At 41.7% G+C, this 21502-nt stretch overlaps 1 protein-coding gene across 1 annotated transcript; it reads left to right on the top strand.

Moving 5' to 3' along the window:
* Positions 1–977: 977 nt before the first annotated feature.
* On the top strand, positions 978–21479 carry LOC148833203 (NFX1-type zinc finger-containing protein 1-like). Its single transcript, XM_088919467.1, has 21 exons — positions 978–1043; positions 2786–2850; positions 3319–3399; positions 4263–4391; positions 5166–5420; positions 5619–5762; positions 6058–7767; positions 7889–8017; positions 8450–8604; positions 9651–9794; positions 9948–10032; positions 11139–11276; positions 11497–11571; positions 12065–12193; positions 12399–12649; positions 13286–13425; positions 14181–14335; positions 14963–15108; positions 16070–16180; positions 16947–17042; positions 18051–21479. The coding sequence occupies exons 2-21, from the start codon at positions 2826–2828 to the stop codon at positions 20343–20345; spliced, it is 6393 nt and encodes a 2130-aa protein (XP_088775593.1). The 5' UTR covers positions 978–1043; positions 2786–2825; the 3' UTR covers positions 20346–21479.
* The last annotated feature ends 23 nt before the right edge of the window (positions 21480–21502 follow it).

Below are 21502 nucleotides of genomic sequence, written 5' to 3'. Positions count from 1 at the left end.
CTCTGTTGTTAAGGATGTGACCATACTAAGCCTGCAGACTTCAGGATGTCTTGGGACTGCTGATGGACAATCACTGACAACGCCTGGTGTCCTGACACGGTTTAGGTAGCCCAGATATTGATGGGTGGACATTAAGGCACACAACTAACTGATGCGACAGCTCAACATTCCCTCTGACATGCGCCTGGTTCCGATATACAGTACGTCTGAATGTGACTTGAGCTCCCTGTGTCCAAACCAAGTGGGATTGTACATTCAGGAGAGCATCGTTTGAATTTGAGCGTAACAGTATACTTCTTATCGTATTCGCACAGTTTTAAGGTGTGTTTGTCATTCTGGGGCCGATAGCGTACAGAATCCAGGCTTGAGACAAGACCATCGATGGGCGCAACGTCTCCATGAACATTAAATAAAGTGTAATATATTTGTGTTCCACTAGATGTCAGTGTCTGCCATGAATACTGGAAATTCGAAAGCAACTCAAAACATTTTAATTAAACTATTAAAAATAGATAATAATAATGGAGATATCACTTTTAACTCCCAATTTAAAAACGAAATATGCACTTATCTTAAACGTATCTAAATTTGGTGAAAACTTTTGAACATGGTACCAAGATGACAATGATGGAGTTATGATGTAATCTACCTTGTGTACATCGTGCGCACACGGTAATGGAAATCATCACTCCTGTTTTCCTTTATAGAAATGGTATCGTCGAGGGGAAATGAAAAGAGAAAATAACCTTAGAGTGTAAGCCTGTTCTGGGGACTGCTTGCGGCGTTTTCTGCAATTGTAAAATATAAATTCACGGGAGTCTGTCAAACGTTACCGACAGGAGAGCCTTACCTAGCCCCTGATTATTTATCTGAGTCTCGATTTCCTCCTCAGCCTCAAATACAATAAGTTCAGAGTTTAGTTTCACTTCGCCTGAATCGAAACTCTAGCCTAACTTGTCAGGCGAGCTTGTGGGTGCAGTCATTCAGCCCGCACTGCGCTGGAGAGCAGCAGCTCAAGCGACAGCTGCGCTTCTGCAGAACAGGTAAACAGGCTTTTTAACGTGTGTGTGTAACAGGCACTGGTACGAATCTACAGCCGCTAAATAACTTTATAGGTTGTTTTTTATGTCGACAGTTTCCTTGGGGGATGTCTTGTTTATTTATGCGCTTCTTTATTGTAAATGGTCGTTTAACGTCGGAGTACAATGTACGGAGTACATCCACAACGTTTATTATTGGTTCACTACGAAATATAACACCCAGGAATTTAGCGAATTTTCAGTCAGTATTTTAGTGTTTTAGTCATAGTAAATGTGGGTCAATCAAATGTGGAGGGATGCAAAAAGAGGTATGCGAGGGAGAGAAGGGGATTATGCACAGTATTCTTTTTTTGATTATGCACAGTATTTTATCATGCTTTAGATCAGGAAGTGACGTCAGGAGTGATTATGAGTTACTGACAGCTGAGGCTGATTGAACTTGGCTGTTGTCATCCCTCTGTACTTTAGTTATAAACTCCATTTAATATTAGACAACATAGAGGACTGGGAGCTCTGACTGCAGACACTGGTCAGCTGCCTTCTGTGATAGTGGACACCGGTCACATGGGTGATCTGTGGAGTGTTTCTATACTAACTATGCCTGAATCAAGATAATCAAAATAACACTATACATTAGAAAGAGATGTGAGCTAAAAACAGATTCCTACAGTACCCATTACAACGTCACCCTAGTTTGGGCTGATGCAGGTTATCAGAGCTGTTTTCTTCCTTTTATCTAGGTTTTAATCCACATGCCACATTACTTTAGATGTCTACAGCTTTCAAACTATGAATTAGTCATTTAATTTTATTTTGAATTAATTCTGACCATGTATTAGTACTGCTTTAATAGCTCGCAGTAAACACCATGTGAAAAAATAAACAGCAGATTTTGAAGCATAGGACCATAGTGCTCTAATTTTTTTTGAAGTTGTTAGGAATTTCAGTGGTATAATCATAGCGTTGTATGTATAAGCCTCATGAGATTGTGAAGACTGTAGATTTCACAGGGGATGATTGACTTCTGATATCACCGTGGCAACAGGAGCCTTACAGCCACCTTGGATGGGTACCTCAGACTTTGGCAGGAAAGGAGTCAAGAAAAGAGCTAACCTGCTTCTCTTGCTTCTGTATTTGGAGCTTAACTGAAGAGTAACAGGAAGATACAAAAGCAGCCTGCGAGGCTGCAGGAGTCAGACAGATGTCAGCCTCTGATACTGCACATGTATTAAATAAAGACCATCGCTGAGACGTACAGTATATTCTGAGCCTTGAGAGTTAGTCTGCAAAAACTACAATCTGAAATGAAAAGCAACTTTGATATGAATAACCAAGTGTTTGGCTGTTTCATTTAAATTGGATGTGAGTACAATTATGCCCATAATAACTTATTATAATACGTTATAATTAGCTATGGTAACAACTGACAGTAGTGACACTAGTTAAATCTCAGCAGAAAACTGCAGTCTTTCCTTTCTATCTGAAGATGGGCATCTGAGTGATTTCTTTTCTTGCTTCAAATTCAGGTTGATATGAAATATTTTTTAGTTTTCTCAAAATGTTTTGTAGGAAACTACAGTAAGAACAGTTGACCACTGCTTCCTCCTCTAAAGAGATGCTCATAATATGCATTATTATGATCTGTAACTATTATATTAATTGAATCATTCAAGGTGTAAGTTAAGGTTAGGACTTCATACTTCTGATGGGAGGTTTACACTGTAATTTGTTGTGTTTTGATGCAGTGGAAGTTGCCTGTGATGTAAAGGGGTCCCATCCAAGAACATGTCCAGTAAGGGAGGTCAGCACAGTAAGTCTCCGTCTCTCTAGAAATTTCTGTGTGACACATGACACGCACTAGCGTGTCACTGACTGATGCCGACACAGGACGCCATGCTGCAGCAGTGTGGGAATGCTTGGCGAGAAGGGCTGGCATCCCCTGGAGGGGGGGCTCAGCTGGGTCTGTGTGTTTCTGCTACTGACCGGGTCACATCAAGCCACCTCATTCAAACCAATGAACCAAACTAGCGCTTGAACTGGATGACGTCTCTCCAGCCACAGCCTTTTGGTAATAGAGCTCCCTCGCACCTTGAGAGCAGGGCCTCAGCAGAAAAACACTTCTCATTAACGAGCGGCGCAGCGGCAGTTACGGGATCCGTCGGAGCAGGTGGATGCTGGGATTGGTGGAAATGAATGCGTGGCTCCTCCAGAGGTCAGCCTGGGTTCTTGCGGCTTGGCTGTAGAATTTGTGAGTGAGAAGCACTTTCCTCTCGTCTAGGGCCGCCCCCTCGATCTGACGGGGCCATCCCGAAACAGCGGCACAGCAGCAGAACCCGGGGGAGGCCCCTCCACTCCACAGGTAACAGCGATCCCGTGATCCCAGACTAGACAGCTGTGTCAGTAGTTATTCCAGTAGTCTTCTCAGTATGTATGCTGGAAGCTTTGAACAGCTCCAGGTACAAGGATCAATTTTAAAGCTAGTTCTCAAATTCAAAACGGCTATGCTTAGGGGACCTCTGATTTTAAATTTAAAATTTAAAAATATGATTACAAATTTGAGTTTTTAAATATATTATTGCAAAAGCAGTGGGGTTGGGAATATGATGCTATCTATCATGATACTGTGTTTTTCTTTTATGTTGTCTCAAAATAATTACCAGTAATGACTAAATCTGAGCAGTACAATCAATAACCACCCTTACTGTATAATCTTACTGTGTGGAATTATTCTTAATGTTGTGACGGGTGCTTTCATCCAAAGCGATTTGCATATGAATAGCTGTGCATTGTGCTGCAGCAGGTGCCACATCTGCACCCATCCAGTAACACCCCCAGAGCCCTGACCAATCCCCACACCAGGACCTCAGAGCCTGGCAATGGATCGGCACCAAAGACAGAAAGAAGACTGTCTAGTATCTTTAAAAGAATCTGACTGTGGAAATCTTGGAGGGCAGATATATTATATACAAATTGCAAATGGTACAAAGTGCAAAGGGCACAGTTCTAATCATATACCTATGTTTTTATGATGTGTGATAAAATAACCAACAGTTTGTTTAGGACACATAGTTTGCAATAGTCATGAGGGCGGTTATAAAGGCGCTACCATCATACTGAATGTGTATAAGAGTACGGTTTCAGAGCTTCAGCTGTCTAAGACTCTTTCTTTCTGGCAGCAGAGGAAGATCCTTCCTTTTCTAAAGACCCTGTTCTTCTTTCCAGAGACCCCTCCCTTGTCCAGCGGAGCCCAGCCTGGGCCGCAGCAGCGAAGTGGGTCCTCCAGGAGGGACAGTCACCCTCGCTCACAAGGGGCAGGGGGAGATCGCGAGCCGCACAGCGCAACTCCCAAGGGTGTGTGTCCGGACAGCTGCTTGCCATTGCACACGAGAAGTCTCTTCGCCCCCATTGGAAGGAACAAATTCAAAAATGAAGGAAGAGAAAGCAGTGTTCTGCTTTCTATTTAAGCATATAGTAAAAGGTTACAGTTAAAGGTTTCTACTGAAGCATAGTTCGGTACTGTAATCAACTGTAACTGTCAACCCCCTCTGGATGTCATCATGTAAATTTTTGCAATATTTTTCTTTGCCCCCAATAGAACAGTTTAATTCAATTAAATTGCAATCAAGGCCTTTGCTGTTTCTTTAAAGTGCTTCTCTGAAAAGTGTCCAGAACACACTGGAAGATAACAGCCGTCTGTCGTGAAGCTTGGTGAATACACATGTATTGAGTGCTTGGCCAGCCAGGAGTACATGACTGTGTGAACGTAGTGAGCATAGAAGCACATGGCTAACAGCCCTTTCAAGTATAACATCCTGATTCTCTCTAGATGCCTGTAGTTTACCACAGGGGAATTTTTGTAAAGAAGGACATTTGTGTAGAGATGTTGTGTTGTCTCCATGCTCACACACTGAATGCTCAGCTGAGCTTGTAAATAATGCCAACAAGTGGTTTCAAATTAAACAATGAAAAAGTCTGAATAGGACCAGTCATATGTACTTTTCCATTTCTAAGAAGCAGTTGAATTTAATGAGCTTATTTCTGAATATTGGATGTTGTACGTTTAACTATAGGATTAGCCTCATCTTGTCTTTTGTGTCAAATGTCCAACAATACCATGGTTTGCAGAGAAGCACGATGGAGACAGCAGCCGAGGCAGCCAGTCGGAAGACAGAAGGGGTGGCCGGTCTGCGTCTCGAGGGAGAGCCAGTGAGGGCACTGCTGGGCCTCACTGGAGGCGTGACCACAGTGCCGGCAGGGGTCGTTTTCCACAGATGCAACCGCCCCTCAGCGTGGTGAAGAATCCAATGGCCATAACGTCTTATTGGGCCTCGGGTGGCTCGTGCAAGGCTGCTCAAGACAGGGGAAGGCCACTCAGACCAGGTGAGAGCTCCTTATGTAAAGGAAAAACACTGCAAGGGTGTGAAGAACATTCCTCCTTCCAAATGTCACATTAGCTCAAATACAACACTTTGTTTTTTTCTTCATTTGATGTCGTTCGGTGCATCTGTTGCTTTTTAAACCACCTTGTTTCTTCAATGTATCCTGTGCAGATGTCCCATTAATCTGTTTTGATTCTAGTTAATCAGCACAGCTCACAGAGAGGTCGCCAACATCTCTCCCAAGGAAGAAGAGTCTCCACTGAACCCAGGGAATCTGGACTCAAGCTGTTCACGGACCGCAGGCCTCAGAGTCTTTCCAGAAGTCAGAAAGCAATGTGTAAAGGTGAGGGGGGTTAGAAAAGTTCAGCTCCCCATAATTTGTATTCATTTTATTTTATTTGTAATTCTTTTTGGGGTTCCTCTGCTTGTAAAAACATGTTCTTTACAATAAAGTCTGATAAATCTAAAAATTAATCTAAAATACAAGTTAAATTAAATTTACAAACAATAAAAATTAGAAAGGTTAAACATTATATTTTAAACCTTCTCTTAAAGGGAGCCCAGGACAGTCTGCAGAATGCTCAAACTTGTAGACCTTGAGCTAAATACTCAGATAAGTTTTTTCTAAACCTTTCTAGATTCTGTGCCTGCAAGTGAGAGACATGGAAAACAAATGCAGTCTGAAAAGAGAGTCAAAAGTCAGCCCAACCTGCTGGACATCAGCTGTCATCCACAGGACCACAAGCAAAGATGGAGAAGTGAGGAGAAGTCCAACAGAGCAAAACAGAGTCCCCATGTTATTTGTTTAGACTACGAGTCTCTACAAAAGATTTTAGAGAAGGATTCTTCCGAAATAGTCATGGTGCTGGCAGCTCCAAGAAGTGGTTTGAAGGAACTTTTAGACAAGGAAGACATCACTGATGATCTCATTTCCATTGCTCTTGAGGTCCTCAGTAAGGCATGCACCAATAAGACCAACAGGCAAAATCTGCAGCATCTTCTTATGGATGTCAAAGAATCTCAGTTTCTGAAGAAGATCCTACCTATGTTTGTACTGAGGGTGAGCAGACATACTGACCCAGTTAAAAGAACACAGAGTCTTGTTAAGCTCGACCAAATCCTGGCCCTCCTACTCACATTAATTAGCATATTCCCTGCTAGTGTAGTCATCGATGTGTCATTTATCACCACTCTCGTGGAGAGTGAAATCCATCACCTGCAGTCCACGGGAATCACTGTTCCAGAGCAAACAGAGAACAGTTTAAGGTCCCTTCAGGAAATCATAGACCATCTGCAAGAGAGAAAACGAGAAGGGACACTCAGATCAGACAACTATACCTTCTTAGTGGGAAATGAGGCTGAACCAGATGTTAAGAACTACAGACAGATGTCTATCTTTCCCATGTATGAAGACATACATACAACTGACAAACCATTCATGAGGCCTAACATTATTGGTAAGAAATTTGAAGACGGCAACACCTACCTTGATACTCATTTCCGTCTCCTGAGGGAGGACTTTGTGAGGCCTCTCAGAGATGGGATCACCCAGCTTCTGAAGTTTGATGGGACAGACTTGCGTCGGGGGAGGTTTGATGACATTCGCATCTATTTCAATACCTGTATTCTTTCCCCAGTTTGTACGCCTAAGGGGATTCTCTACAGGGTGCAGTTTGATACTCACAATTTAAAAGGTGTCAACTGGGACAACTCGAAACGGCTCTTGTTCGGAGCACTGCTGTGCCTCTCCAAGGATGACTTTGAAACAATGATTTTTGCCACTGTGGCCAATCGAGATGTGAAAGATCTAGTGAAGGGCATTACGACTCTAAATTTCACAGAAGAAGGAAGATTGAAGCTATCTGACGTTTCTCAGAGTGATACTTTCTTAATGATTGAGACAACTGCATTTTTCGAAGCCTATCGTCACGTGCTTAAAGGCCTACAAGAGATGGCTACTGAGGAACTACCAATGCAAAAGTACATAGTAGACTGTGATGCTGAAATCTCGGCTCCAAAGTATTTGATGGGACAACAGCATAGTTACAGCCTCCAGGCCCTGAAGACTGATCAGCCTCTTGAACTGCAGCATTGTGCTAAGACTCCAAATATTCAGAAGCCTGATAACTCTTTGGGGACATGTAGCAGTGAGAATAAATCAGATGCTGCCATTTTGGGCAAACACAGTTTATGGGGCCTACAGTTTAATGATAAAGAAGAGGCAGACATACTGAATTTCAGTCATTGGCCCAGTAAGGAGGAGCTGCGTCTGGATGACTCTCAGATGAAGGCATTGCAGATGGCCCTGACGAAAGAGCTTGCCATCATCCAAGGCCCCCCAGGAACAGGTAATTATCATAAATCATTAGCAGTACCGCTCCTTTTCTCCTCCATTCTTTCCTTCTCCCTCTCTGTCACCCTGAGTTTCTCCCAGTATTATTTAATTTATATATTGTTTCTGTCCCTCAGGCAAGACGTTTGTGGGTCTCAAGATCGTCAAGGCCCTTCTGGCGAACTCCCACCTCTGGCGCTCTGGAGACAGCTGTCCTATTCTGGTCGTCTGCTACACGAACCACGCGCTCGATCAGTTTCTGGAAGGTGCGTGCCCACTGTTGACACTGTGTGTTTGCATTATATGGAGTGACACACAGATATTTTATAAAGTTTTATTGTATGCAATTGTCAACTACAAAATGTTTTATTCGTAGGTTCATGCAAAAAAAATTTGGACTACAATTTTTGATGGAATTCAATGTGCACATTTTCATTTCGAGATTGATTTTAATTAAACCAAAGCCTACATTTCAGTTTTAACCAACCATTTCAGTTGATTAACTGGAAAGATTGAAAAGCAGGACTCCTATCTTGCTTAGCATTTGCGTGTCTTACAAGCCTTGGAGAATTAATTTACGTACCATAGGCATGTATTTTATTTTTGTTTTAATCCTCAAAATAATTTTCAACATTCTTCACGGTATTTTGACTGCAAATTAACAATTGTAATGTTATTTTGTTTTTGCTTTTTTGAAGGAATTTACAAGATTTTTAGACATCGCAGCGGACTAGTCAGAGTTGGAGGAAGATGCACCAGTGAGATCCTCAATGATTTTTCTTTGAATAATCTGCGGAAAGCTAATAATTTTAAACAGAACCTTCCTGGACATTTGCGAGCAATGTTTGCACAGGTGAGGTACAGACAGACTTCTGACATCCTTAGTTTTTTAATTAGCCAATGTGTATTTAATTGTTTCACAAATAGATTCAGAAGGGCAGACATACAGGGATTTTAATCTTGTGTGTAAAAGGTGAGAGCCATTACTGAATCTCTACTAATTTATAGCTAGAGTTAAAGTTGTTAGAATTATTCAGAGAGAGAGATTAAGAGAGTCAGAATACATTCTGTTGTCGTCCAAAACATGGCTTTTTAATAATTGTTACAACTTTGGGTATATTCTTAGGTGAACAAATTTCCTACATTTTCCTACTGTATGTCTACAGAAATGAAAAGGCCTTTCATTGAAAATGTGGAGAAAAAGATTGCTTACCTTCTTTTCTAACATTTTGGAATGAAAATTGGAGCTATAGTATAGACCCAGACATAATTTTTGAAGTTGATCCAGAGATTGTTGTTCATGATGAGGAATATTGAACCATAAAGGAATCGGGTGAGGATAGAGGATAGTATCACATAATGTGTTTTGATATTTCCAATTTAAAAGAAAGTTGTAAGATTTGAAATCTAGAGTGTTTATGTACACATAGCTTTTAGACATTGCAGTGGGCTTTTACTGTAGGAGTACCTAGTGACTTAACATCACCAGTTAATAGCAGGATAAACTGAGAAAACAAGATCTGACATAAGATATGGTGGAAAGTATTACAAGAAGAGAAACCCAGACAGAATGATAACTGACAGATCGTATGGTTGGCACGGTTGTGGTTGCTGTTCCGAGGTTGGTTCAGTGGTGATAAAATGCTGTTTGTCTTGGTTGGATCAATTTGTTGGGTCAATTGCATAAAACATCATTAGGCAAGTGCATCTTTTCCTGCGGGATATCATACTGTCTGGTGGATAAAGCTGCCTACAGGTTTCCAAAAGGGTCCAGCTGTGGTATTTTTTCTGGGTTTCAAGGATGATAGCCTTTACAGCTACACAATCCAGGAAAGAAAGACAGATGTAGTGTTGGTGTGTCAGCATGCAATGTTTGAATGACAGTGTTATTGTTTGCAGCTCACAGATGAGAGGAAAGACAAGGAGCAGCTCATTGGGATGATGGCAGCTCTGCTTGAAAGCTCCTCCAAGGGAGTGGTGCATGAAAGTGTCCTGGAAGATTATATTGTCACTCTTCATGGGACCACCCTGGGGAAAGCAAAGGTTGGCCAGACACGCACGGCTTGTTGACCTGTTTTATTTGTTATTTTCTGAGCCTTTCTTAGTTATCTAACTCTACAGTGTAGTATTCCTGGCTTGCCAGAAATGAAGAGGTAATGTATTGTAGTTAATTATTTGTCGCTTTTTGGGCAACAGGGTGTCTCAGGCAAGAAACAACATCGGTCACAGATGCTGGAATGGCTTGGAATCTCCATGCTGAGTAATTCTTTGAGGCAAATGGGTGAGATAGATTCTTCTCCTCTTTCATCGTTCTGAGCAGTTCCCAAATACCAGTTCAGAAACACTAGATGTTAAAATAACAGCCAACCTCAACAGCCAAAAAGTTCAAATAATTATATCCTCTTATTTCAAAATAAGTTACAGAATAATGTAATAATGTATATAAAAAATTTTGATGTATGAAAATTAGATAAAAGCATATTTTACATATTTTGCATCTGCACTTTGTTTTGATTTGTAATGTACAGCCCATAAAATATAGCATTGCTCTATGGTCAGTAAATTTCAGTAAGGTACATTGACAACTGTACAGTATGTGTACTTGTACTTTTTTCTTAATTTTCAGTTTCTAAAAATTCATAGTTTTTAACATATTTAATTTGACAATTTTGTTTTCTATTTCATGTGCAGATACTGTTCAAATGTGAGAAAAGAAGGCAGAGCAGGAAGTTAATGTTTTTTAACTCCTGCATCTCTCACATTGTCTGTTTTGCACCTCATTTCTGTGCTCAAAGATGTGAAATCAGATAAAAGATCAGTTCATCAGCCTCAGGAGAGGCTTTGACATCTATAAGAAAAATTATTTCTTTGACAAATGTAGAAATCCAGCAGAAATATCACTATATGATTAACATAGTATTCCAACATTATTTTTACTGGAAGATGGTGAGTGACAAGTGTTAATTTTCAGAGTCGATGATGTCACTGGCTTGTGGGTCTGTGTGACTGTGTTTTTCATATTTGTCAATTATTGGAAAGCAAACTTCAGAATCCAACAGAGCACATCAAAATACAATTTCAGATCATGTGATTTAATGTGATGAGGAAAGTGGAAATCTATAAGAATTTAAAGAACCAGAGGAGACTTAAAAATAAAAAAGAAAAGTTTGTACTGGAGCATATTAGAAGAGGGATTTTCAGATGGAAATTGTTCAAGTAAAATGTTCTGGTTGCAAGTGATACACAAACATATCCCCCCTCCGCCTACATGTAAACATTAAATCATGGGTTTAGCTGGCCTTCCACAGCACAGCCTACAGTCTTCTTCCATGACAGCATGTCTTCATGCAGCTAGTTCAGTTCTCACGTCTCGCTCACTTGTTACAGAAATCCCAGAGGATCCAGAGCTTGCAGACCTTCCCGATCGTGCATCTGTGGAGGAGGACGACAATGAGAGGATGAGTGAAACGCAGAGTGAGCCCGGAGGGTCCGAGGAGGTGGAAGTTTCCTCTCAGGCAGCCACAGGTACCGGCTGTCCAAGATTAGCTGTGGTGGCGCTACTCTTTGACAGAGTTTCAGACCATCTTAAAATAAGACGGACACATCGATGGATCTCACTCAAGGACACGCACTGAACCAGCATGTTTCAGTCTTTCGTCTCATTAAGGAGTTACTTCAGTGAATGTTATTTAAGCTGTAGTTGCATACTTAATGATTTGCATTGTGGTTACTCTTTCCTTTATAGGTTTTGATGATTTGGAAAACACTGATCCAGAAAATCTCTATCAGTCTGAAGGCGAAGAAGGTGAACCTGAAGATGGTAAATTAATCTTAAAGATATGGAATTTCATTAATTAATTGTAATTAATTACACTATTACTGTAGCTCCTTGATTTATACACATCACAAGAACAGTTATACATTTTGAAAAAACCTAATTAATTTATCTGCTGCAGATTTAGTTCTGAGCTCTCCACTGTCAATCTACTCTGCATTACAACAGCATGTAGAAACTGAAAGGGATTAACAGAGCAGCTGTTTATCTAGGAAGAAATATAGTATACAGTATAGCTGGAGCCAATGACAAATTAACTTTCAATACATTTTTTAATTGTTAAACTCTTATATGAGTTGGAAACAATGTAAATCACTTTTAGGTTTCTAAAAAACTTTAAAGATTTATAAAAAAGATGATGGAACCACCAAACCCACATCTATTTACAGTATTGTATAAAGTTGAGTGATACCACACAGTATATCAGCCCCAAACAAAACAAACACCAAACAGAATGACAACTCTGCTTCAATTTAAGAGAATAATACTGAAGACGAGATAGACAAAGATGAAGTTGGTTCATCGCCCGAAGAGATGAGCTCTTCTGACAAAGACGTGGAAAGCGCAGCAGAAGTCATGGAGCTGGCAGATGTCATCAAACAAGAAGGTGTGTTATAGCAAAGCTGTCACATGGCAAAACTGACTTCTTAACGCAGCTGGATGGGGAAGAGCCTCTTTCTGAAGCAGAGTGGAAGTAGCGTCTCATCTGGGCCCCTAATATTCCCGCATGCAGTTCTTCATCGGGAGGAAATGGAGACGCAGATGGTGGGAAAGGGCGGGGAATTAAGGCAGGTCTTTCTGTCTTTGTTCAGACAGCATGAGTGATGTTGTCAGCGTGACTACAGAAGGGGATGAGGCTGCATCTGACCTAATCCAAATCACCGAAGAGGCCGACCTGGTTCAGGCTGAGAGAATGATGGAGGGGGATGACGTGCAGAAGCACATCCAGCACGCCCAGAGGAGAGTGGCCAGGACGCAGCAGGAGCTTCTTGCTTACATCCCTGCAGAGCAGGAGGGTCCTGAGGAAGAGAACAATGAAGAAGCCCACGATGAAGAATGGCAGGTATGTTTATACACCAGACTGTTGTATTCCGAGTCCCAGAACGCCTGCATCGCGGTAATGGGCCAGTCAGTGATAGAATGTCATGTCTCCTCCCCGGCCTGTTTGCAGAGTCTTTTCAGATTACAACACTGGTGACCCCTAGTGGCCCACCCTTGTCATTACACATCCACCTCAATGCAACAGGGACAGTATGCTGTAAGTGAAATAATTGCACGAGGACAATGACATCTGTCCATTCTTCCATCATCAGATTTCAGATATCACTATCATTCCTACTAGGTACTGTGGCACCACACAGCCTACCCCAGAAACACAGGGCTCAAGGTGGAAACACCCCCTGGAATAAAACACCAGTCTGTCTCAGGTTAAACACACGGGGCTGATTCAGATGCTCATTTGAACCTACCCAGTGTTTCATTGGAAGACTGAAGGAACCCAGAGCATCAGGGGAAAAGCTATGTGAACAGTGGGAGAGCATGCAAACTCCACACAGAATGTACTCCATCCTGGAACCAAGCCCTGGACACAACACACTATCACTGACCACCACGACCCATCTTTTTTTAAATTAAAACTAAAACAAAAACCTGCTATTTAATGGGAAAAAAAATTACAAATTTTCTATTCTGTTCTCAGATAACAAAAGAGATGAAGAAAAACCTGAAACAGGTGGTAAAGCAGGAGATTCAGAAAACTGAATATATGCTGGAGGAAGAAGCTGCACAGATCACTGACCTTTGGGCACTGTCATACAGACAGCGCTGGAGCCTATACCGGTAAACAGCGCCCTCTGTGGGCCGCAAGAAAAAATGCAGGCCGCTCAGGACTTATTTAAACATTGGGACAGGGGCATCCATTCTTGGGCCTGAGGATCCACAGATCTGCTGGGTTTCAGTGCAAATGAGCTTAGTTATTTATTATGAAAAAAGATGATGAAATCTTAACTGGCTTGTTTAGAGTCCTATCAAGTTTTTTCTTCTCAAAGGTTGGAGATTTCAAGTTACTTGTGAAACACAGTAATTAAAAGGCAATTTCCTACACGAAAACAATTAGATGGTTGGAATGAAACCTATTATTGGATCTATTAAATGTTCAATTGTTTAATTGAGTGCTGAGATGGGGAAAAAAAGCAGAAGGTGTATGGGTCCCCAGGAAAAAGGAGTTCATCCTGCTTGTGTCAATTTCAATAGCAAGATGTCTCTGAATGCAGAGCAGACTGATGCCCACTGTTGTTGCAGCCATAAGGCTTGAGATATACAGCGACAGTATTTAGACTTTAGATTGCACTTCTGGAGGGGAAAGACAAAACATTAACGCAGTCTGCTGTTTTATTTAAAAATAAAGGTAATATCCAAGGTGTTATTGAATGTTTTGACCTTAGTTAAATAACAGTCCAGATCTTCCGTATTTAGGTGACATGTACTCGGCCACAAGCCATTTCTCCACCGCAGTGACAGCCTGAAAGATTGACCAGCCCATTCTTCTCTGCCTTTGTTGTGTGGCTGTTAAATGGTATGAATGTTTCTCCCAGGCTCTGGCTTCACAAATACCGATGTGACTTACGGCTCAGAGTTCTGGAGGACGAAAATCAATATCAAAGGATAGTGAACCGCATTGATGAGCTGCGAAACCAGGAGGACGAGTCCATCCTGAAGATGGCCAGCGTCATCGGAATGACCACCACCTGTGAGTCTGGACAAGTCATTTCCAAGAATGGCTGTGATCTTGGGCAGGAAGAGAGCAGCAGCTTCACGAAAGCCAAGGGCTATCCCAAACCTATCTCCTACCATTAATGGAAAAGCCCTCTTCAGATTACAGTCAGATAAGGTCACTTTATTGGCCATATACAATTTCTTGCATTAGGAATTTCTTTTTGCATAACCCAGCTTTCTATCCATGAGACACACAGACAGGGAGAGAAGCTTGGGGTCAAATGGGGTCAGCCATTTTTACGGCTCTGGAGTATAAATGGAGTAGCTGTGGTTAAAGGCCTTGATCAGTAGGATTCTTCTGCTCGCTGTAGGATTTGAACCAGCAACCTTCCAGCCACAGGCACAGATCCTTAGCCACACCCACTCTGCCCAATCACAGGTAGTCAGGAATAAAGTCTTTTGACCTGGGAAAGCTGAGAGGAAGTGAGTTACGGTTTGTGAAATTTTCATGCTTGTAACTCCAAGTGCAGTTTTGGTTTACACTGTTTATAATTCTGCCACAGAAAACACATTATGAGGATTGATCCTGTATTCTGAATGGAGTTTTGCGTTAGTGGAGTTAGTGAAGCTGAAATAACGTGCAGCACAATTTCGTCCCCAGGTGCAGCCCGATACAGGAAGGTCTTACAGGACATCAAGCCCAAGATTGTCATTGTCGAGGAGGCAGCAGAGGTGCTGGAAGCTCACATAGTGACAACACTGACCCCCGCATGTGAGCACCTCATTTTAATTGGGGACCACCAACAGGTGAGAGAGATACCCGCAGTCACGGGAGGTGTTGTTTTTTTAATAAAAGCAATGCCTCCCTAAAGCACAACAGAACATGTGCTTTTCACTTGATTGTACATAATGAGGCCTGGATTAAATCCAAAATGCCAGCACGGCAGACAGCTGTAAATTGTGATGATGGCTGTTTGTTTTTCTGTGCTTCTAAGCAAATTAGTCTGCATCTAGTTGGTAATGTGACTGCCATGCACTGTATATTTAAACTTTAATTGTGGCCTAAGACACAATGAGACATGATTCTTCAGTGTGACTTGCTCCAGACCTTGTGAGCACCCCTACTGAAGCACTGACATTGATTCTGCAGTGTTTTCTAGGGGTGTATTACATGTAGAACAAATGCTGAATTCTACAGGTAAGGTACTAGATGGCTAGATAGAGTCAAGCACCTGGAGAGACAATATAAGTGACTGAAAAGTAGACCACGGGACTTATTTTGTGCTGGAGATGTCAAGGCCCCCTCTCATTTGTAACTGTTCTTATGTTGTTAAACTGACACTCTGACCCCACGTCAACATTTGATGCTAAACACTGCTGTATCCTGTCTTCTGAAATCAGGACGTGTCCTGGCCCAAGGCTACTGTCCGTGCAAATTGCAAAACATATCCTGTCTCATTAATAATCCCAAAGATCACTCCAATACTTTACAGCGATGAACTAGGTTCTTGTTTTTCTTGACTACCTTAATGCTCATATTATTGCAATAATATGAAAAACTTAATTTTCCATATTATTGCAAGGAGAATTTATGAGAATCATAATCGTTTTTATTTGAAGGTTAAGTTGGAAAGTCTATCTTTTTTCCCTTAGACCTAGGTTACTGAGAAAAACCTGATTGCAGCTCTGCAGTTTATGATTTATTGCTCTTCAATGGATCAGATTTCAGTGTTTGCAGAAACCAAAATGTGTGTTGGTTTTATTTTAGCTTCGTCCAAGTGCTACAGTGTACGAATTGGCCACAAATTTCAACCTGGAAGTGTCCCTGTTTGAGAGGCTCATCAGAATGGATGTACCGTTTGTTAGGCTTGACTATCAGGTAAATATGATGCCTTTTGTGTACTTTGTACTGTACACACATTTGTTCCTACAAGTGTTGGGATGTAAAGTACCTTTGCCAATGAACATCTGAGCACTTGTGTGTGATGTTCATGGTTTAGCTGCTCATGTGAGTATGCACTCTTGTCTCTGCTCTTATGGAATTTGCATCTTTGTTTTTCTTGAATGTTTTATGAAACATTTCATTTCAGCTCACAGGGAGGTTGGTTTATTAATTATGAGTTATTGGATATTTTAATATTGGCAGCAAGATTATGTTCTTTAGTTAAGCTATTTTCTAAAAAAAACCTCAATAGATGTCTAGGAAAGATCATAACAATCTGTTTTCCTGCAGGTAAGAGCACCTGTGTCCTGTAATGGTGCTTAACTTTGTTATTACCAGTGTACATTATGATATGGAACAAGTAATAGGTTTATTCCATGCTGAAAAAAAGAAGAAGCCATAAGGTGTGAGGAGTGAGGTGTGAGGCTCACAGCTGAAGAAGGCTCCACGGCTGAAACGTTGTGTTTTCTCTCTTCTTTTTTTCAGCATGGAATAAACCTATTACTTGTTCCTTTGCAGCCCACGCATGCTGACGCAGCTACCCACCTGAACTACTACATTATGATATATTTGGTCTGATAAAGCTCCTCATATTGACTCTTATCAAATAAGTTTTAAGTTTGCACTGATGTTAGTTTGGTTATCAGTATTAAAATTATACATTGTACTATTAGAGTTTTTGTTTTAATATCCCCTTCTGTAGCATCGTATGCGTCCCGAAATCGCCCAGCTGTTAACTCCACACATCTATGACAAGCTTGAAAACCACATGTCAGTCAACCTGTACGACAATATCAAGGTAATCTTATAAAAGTCTTGTTTCTGCTACCCAATGCAACAAATGTTGTGCTACCTCAATTTACCATGTGTGACAGTCCTCACCCTTCAATAAGGATACTACAGGGATCTGAGCACATTAAAAACAGACAACTGCAGTGCTATGTAGTGCAGGAGGCTTTGCTTCAAAGAACATGCAGGTCTTTACAGCACAGTCTTTACACCAAAGCAGCCGTCCCCAAGTCTCATCCACCATGCATGTCGTTCATGCCCTTCTTATCCTGAGCAAATCCACTAATTACACCCATGTGAGAAAGTGCATTATAATACCAAATTATCGATCATCATCTAATAATTAAATAACGAACACCCAGTGTGGCTATTTACAACAGATAGACAGCCATAATTGAGGCCAGCCCCATCTTAAGATGCCCAGCCACATCGGGTTATTAGATTTGTGTTTATTAAGTAACAAAGTGAGTACAGTGGCAACAGATTTCTCACTTAACAAGGGTTAAAAGTCTAAAATTGTTATTAATCTATCTTTGCAATTTAACAATATTTTAATGACAAAGATGATGCTTTAAAGGGTCACTTGAGAATTGAAAATAAATCCAATAGTGTTCATCTTTAGCAGTAAATGACAGTGTGATAAGGATCACTTATAACAAGGTAACTTTGCACAGGTCCGATTCTCTGAAACTTCCTCGATTTCTGCTTAAAGTGTTTCCTTCTCTCAAGTGTATTTAAGTATGGAACATATTTTAAATACATCTATAGAAATGTGGTTAATATAAGACATCTAACATGATTATGAAATCTTACAAAACTTCCAACATACTGTATGAAAACACCTTGAGGGGCACAAATGAACTTTGACACATGACAAAAAATTCAAAACTTTGCAATATAAGTCTTGTGCTCTGATTCCTAAGTATTTTTGTGTTGTTTGTATGTCATAACAAACTTTCAGCTTAATAATAAAACTAGCCTTGTGTTTGAAATCATAGTATTTTTTATTTTACTTCAGGGTGTCACCACAAATGTCTTCTTTCTGGAGCACAAACACCTGGAAGAAAACATCCACGAAGGTCGAAGCCATCAGAACCTTCATGAAGCAAAATTTGTGAAGTCACTTTGTTATTACTTTATCTGTCAGGGGTATAAGCCTTCTCAGATAACAGTTCTGACAACATACACAGGGCAGCTGCACTGTTTGAAGAAGCAGATGCCCAAGACAAAATTTGATGGAGTCAAGCTGTGTGTGGTTGACCGTTACCAGGGAGAGGAAAATGATATTATTATACTTTCGTTGGTCAGGAGTAACCTGGAAGGGAAAGTCGGTTTTCTGAAAATACCCAACAGAGTTTGTGTTGCCCTCTCGAGGGCAAAGAAAGGCTTGTTCTGTATTGGCAACATGTCAATGCTTTCCAGGGTTCCTCTGTGGAGCAAAATCATGAATGTTTTGAGCAACAATGGTCAAATCGGTGAAGCCTTAATGCTGCGCTGTGAGAATCACCCTAAAACAATTACTTTTGTGTCTAACGAAGAGGATTTTAGCAGGGTGCCCCTGGGTGGATGCTCGCTGCCCTGTGAGTACCGTCTGAACTGTGGCCATGTCTGTACCAGGCTTTGCCATCCGCGCGATTTGGAGCACAAGGAATTTAGATGCGTGAAGCCTTGTGAAAAAACTCTGTGTGAGGTTGGGCACAGATGCCCCAAAAGATGCTTTGAAACATGCGGTGTGTGTCAGGTGATAGTCACCAAGACGATCCCAAGGTGCGGGCACAAGCAGGAGGTGCCCTGCTCAGTGCCCCCGGACCAGTTTACCTGTCGCATGCCCTGTGATAAGAGTCTGCCATGTGGCCACCCTTGTGTCCGTGAGTGTGGCTCCCCCTGCACTCACAACTGCCCGCAGCTGGTGACAGCTGACCTGGACTGTGGCCACCAGAAGAAAACTCAGTGCTGGAAGAAGAAGGAGGCCGAAGAAAAGAACAAAAGTATCACATGCTGGGTGAAATGCGATGCACAGCTGGACTGCGGCCATGCGTGCTCCGGAAACTGCACGGAGTGCTCCCGTGGAACGTTGCACATTCCCTGCCGCTCGCGTTGTGGAGAACGATTGATCTGCTCCCACAGGTGTCCGGGGAAGTGTCTGACAGAATGCGTGCCTTGTGCCGAGTCCTGTGAAACCAGGTGTTACCATGGGAGTTGTAATAAGATATGCTCGGCGCCATGCTGGCCTTGCAGAAAGAAATGCGGCTGGGGCTGCAAACACTCCCGCTGCACGAGGCTGTGTTTCGAACCCTGCGACAGGCAGCCGTGTCGCAAACACTGCTCCAAGAACCTGAGATGTGGCCACAGATGCATTGGCATGTGCGGAGAGCCATGCCCGGAGAAGTGCCGCGTGTGCAACCCCGAGGAAGTGCAAGAGGTGTTCTTCGGGAACGAGGCCGAGCCCAGTGCCCGCTTTGTACAGCTGATGGACTGTCGCCACATGTTCGAGGTGATGGGCTTTGATGCCTGGATGATGCAGGCTGAAGAGGACGAGGTCATTCAGCTGAAGGCTTGCCCCAAATGCCAAACTCCCATCCGCAGGAGTGTACGGTATGGCCCCATTGTCAAAAGAACGCTGATGGATATAGAGACGGTGAAAAGAAAGATATCAGAGATGTGTACAGAGCAAACCCTGAGTTCACTTAGACAAAGAGAGGGTCTCGGTGTACGTGTACCGCAGATCCAGGACCTGTTGTCCAATTTAAAGAATCCTGAAACAGACCTTCACAGCAAAGTCTTTTACAGCAAACAGATCATTCTTCATACAAAGCTGGCCGAATTAAAACACAATGTTCAGGTGACCTTGCCAAGTAGCATCCTTCAGTTAAAAGTCATAATGCAGATAGACCATTGTAATGAGATTATCTCCAAAGGGGAACGTGACATGACTGAATATGAAAGAGAAATCAAAAGGATTTCTCTCCTGGCGGAGGCCTACACCATATCTCACATGCGTAACAAATTTAAGACTTCATTATGGTTGTTTCCACAACACGGGGAACTGGAGGGAATAATCAACAGACTCAAAGAAAGTGTGATGATGCTTAAAGAAGAAGAAATTAAAAATATGAGAATAAAGCTTGACAGCATTGCAAAGATGAGGCATCTGCATGTGAAAGACAAGATGTTGGATGAGACAGGGTATACTGTGATTGACTGTACTATTTTTAAACAGCATCACTGGCGCAAGTGTGGTAGCGGGCACATTTACTTCACCAAGGAGACTGAAATGCAAATGAGAAGGTGCCCTGAGTGTGAAGCACGATAGGCTGTAACTCACCAGTGTTGCATCTTGTGAAGATCTGGTTGTAAAATGAAATTCAGACACTTGTAGCATTAATATCACAGTGCAAAAGGTACAGCAAAGGTCTTCATTGTTGTTTCGATAAGGTGTTTGATGACACAATACTTAAAATAATTGTCATGTTCGTAGACCCCTCCTCTTAAGGACACTCCAGCCCTTCCTTGTTTTCCACTCATCACCCGCACCTGCTCCCTGTTCCTACCCCCTTTCAGTTCTCCTTAAAAGCCAGGCACTCACTTTATTTGGGGCTCTGGTCTGGTTTCTCCACCAGGCGAGTCCGGGACCTGGAAGTGCCTGGTCCCGTTAAGGTTTTATTTTCTGTTCCTGTTCCTGTTCCTGTTCCCGTTCCCCACTGGTTCCGATCCGGTTCCTGTTTTTAAATCTTGTTTGTCTTGGATGGACCCCCCGGTTTTGGACTTTTGTCTTCATTTGGATTCCCCCTTGGATTTTCTCCTGGATTGTTTGCTTCGGGCACACCTCCCAGAACACCAGCGCACCAAGGACACGCCCCTGTTTTCATCCCCGTTTCCTGCATGACTTTTCCCCATGTTTCTTCACTTTTCCCTGGATCTTGTCATCCACATAGGGTCCGGAAAGAACTGTTACAATAATTAAGTCAACTTTGCCCAACACGTTCTCCCATTTATTTTCACAATGAGAACCAAGGAAAAGCTGTACTACCCCATATAAGAGTGGTTATAATAATGTGCTTCATTTGTGCTTAGCTTCTTTTGTCTGTAGGGAGCACAGGGGAAACTGATTCCTAGTATTATGGTTTGGTACATGACATTTGTCAGGACACTGGCTTGATGAATGTTGTTGTGTAAGTACTAACTGCTCAATTTCTAATGCAAGTGTTAGCCAACAATACATATTATCATGCACAAGGCTTTGGATTAACGATAAAAATGATGTTCAAAGAGAATTTTGAATGCATCTTTTATTTGACTGTTAGTGGTAATTTTCCATTATCCATTAATTCTTTAACAACTTTTGAGTTCTGTTATTTACTATGTGATTTGTATTATGAACATATATCATGATATATTGCTTTGTATTGATAAAATTTAAAGTAAATTAAAATTAATAAAATAAAAAGTTAATTTTTTTATGTATTATAA

The sequence above is a fragment of the Atractosteus spatula genome, chromosome 6 (genome assembly GCF_055471065.1).
Source record: "Atractosteus spatula isolate fAtrSpa1 chromosome 6, fAtrSpa1.hap1, whole genome shotgun sequence".
Classification (NCBI taxonomy): Eukaryota; Metazoa; Chordata; class Actinopteri; order Semionotiformes; family Lepisosteidae; genus Atractosteus; species Atractosteus spatula.
The sequence above is the reverse complement of the archived record's forward strand: the minus strand, read 5'-3'. Positions and strand labels throughout refer to the sequence as shown.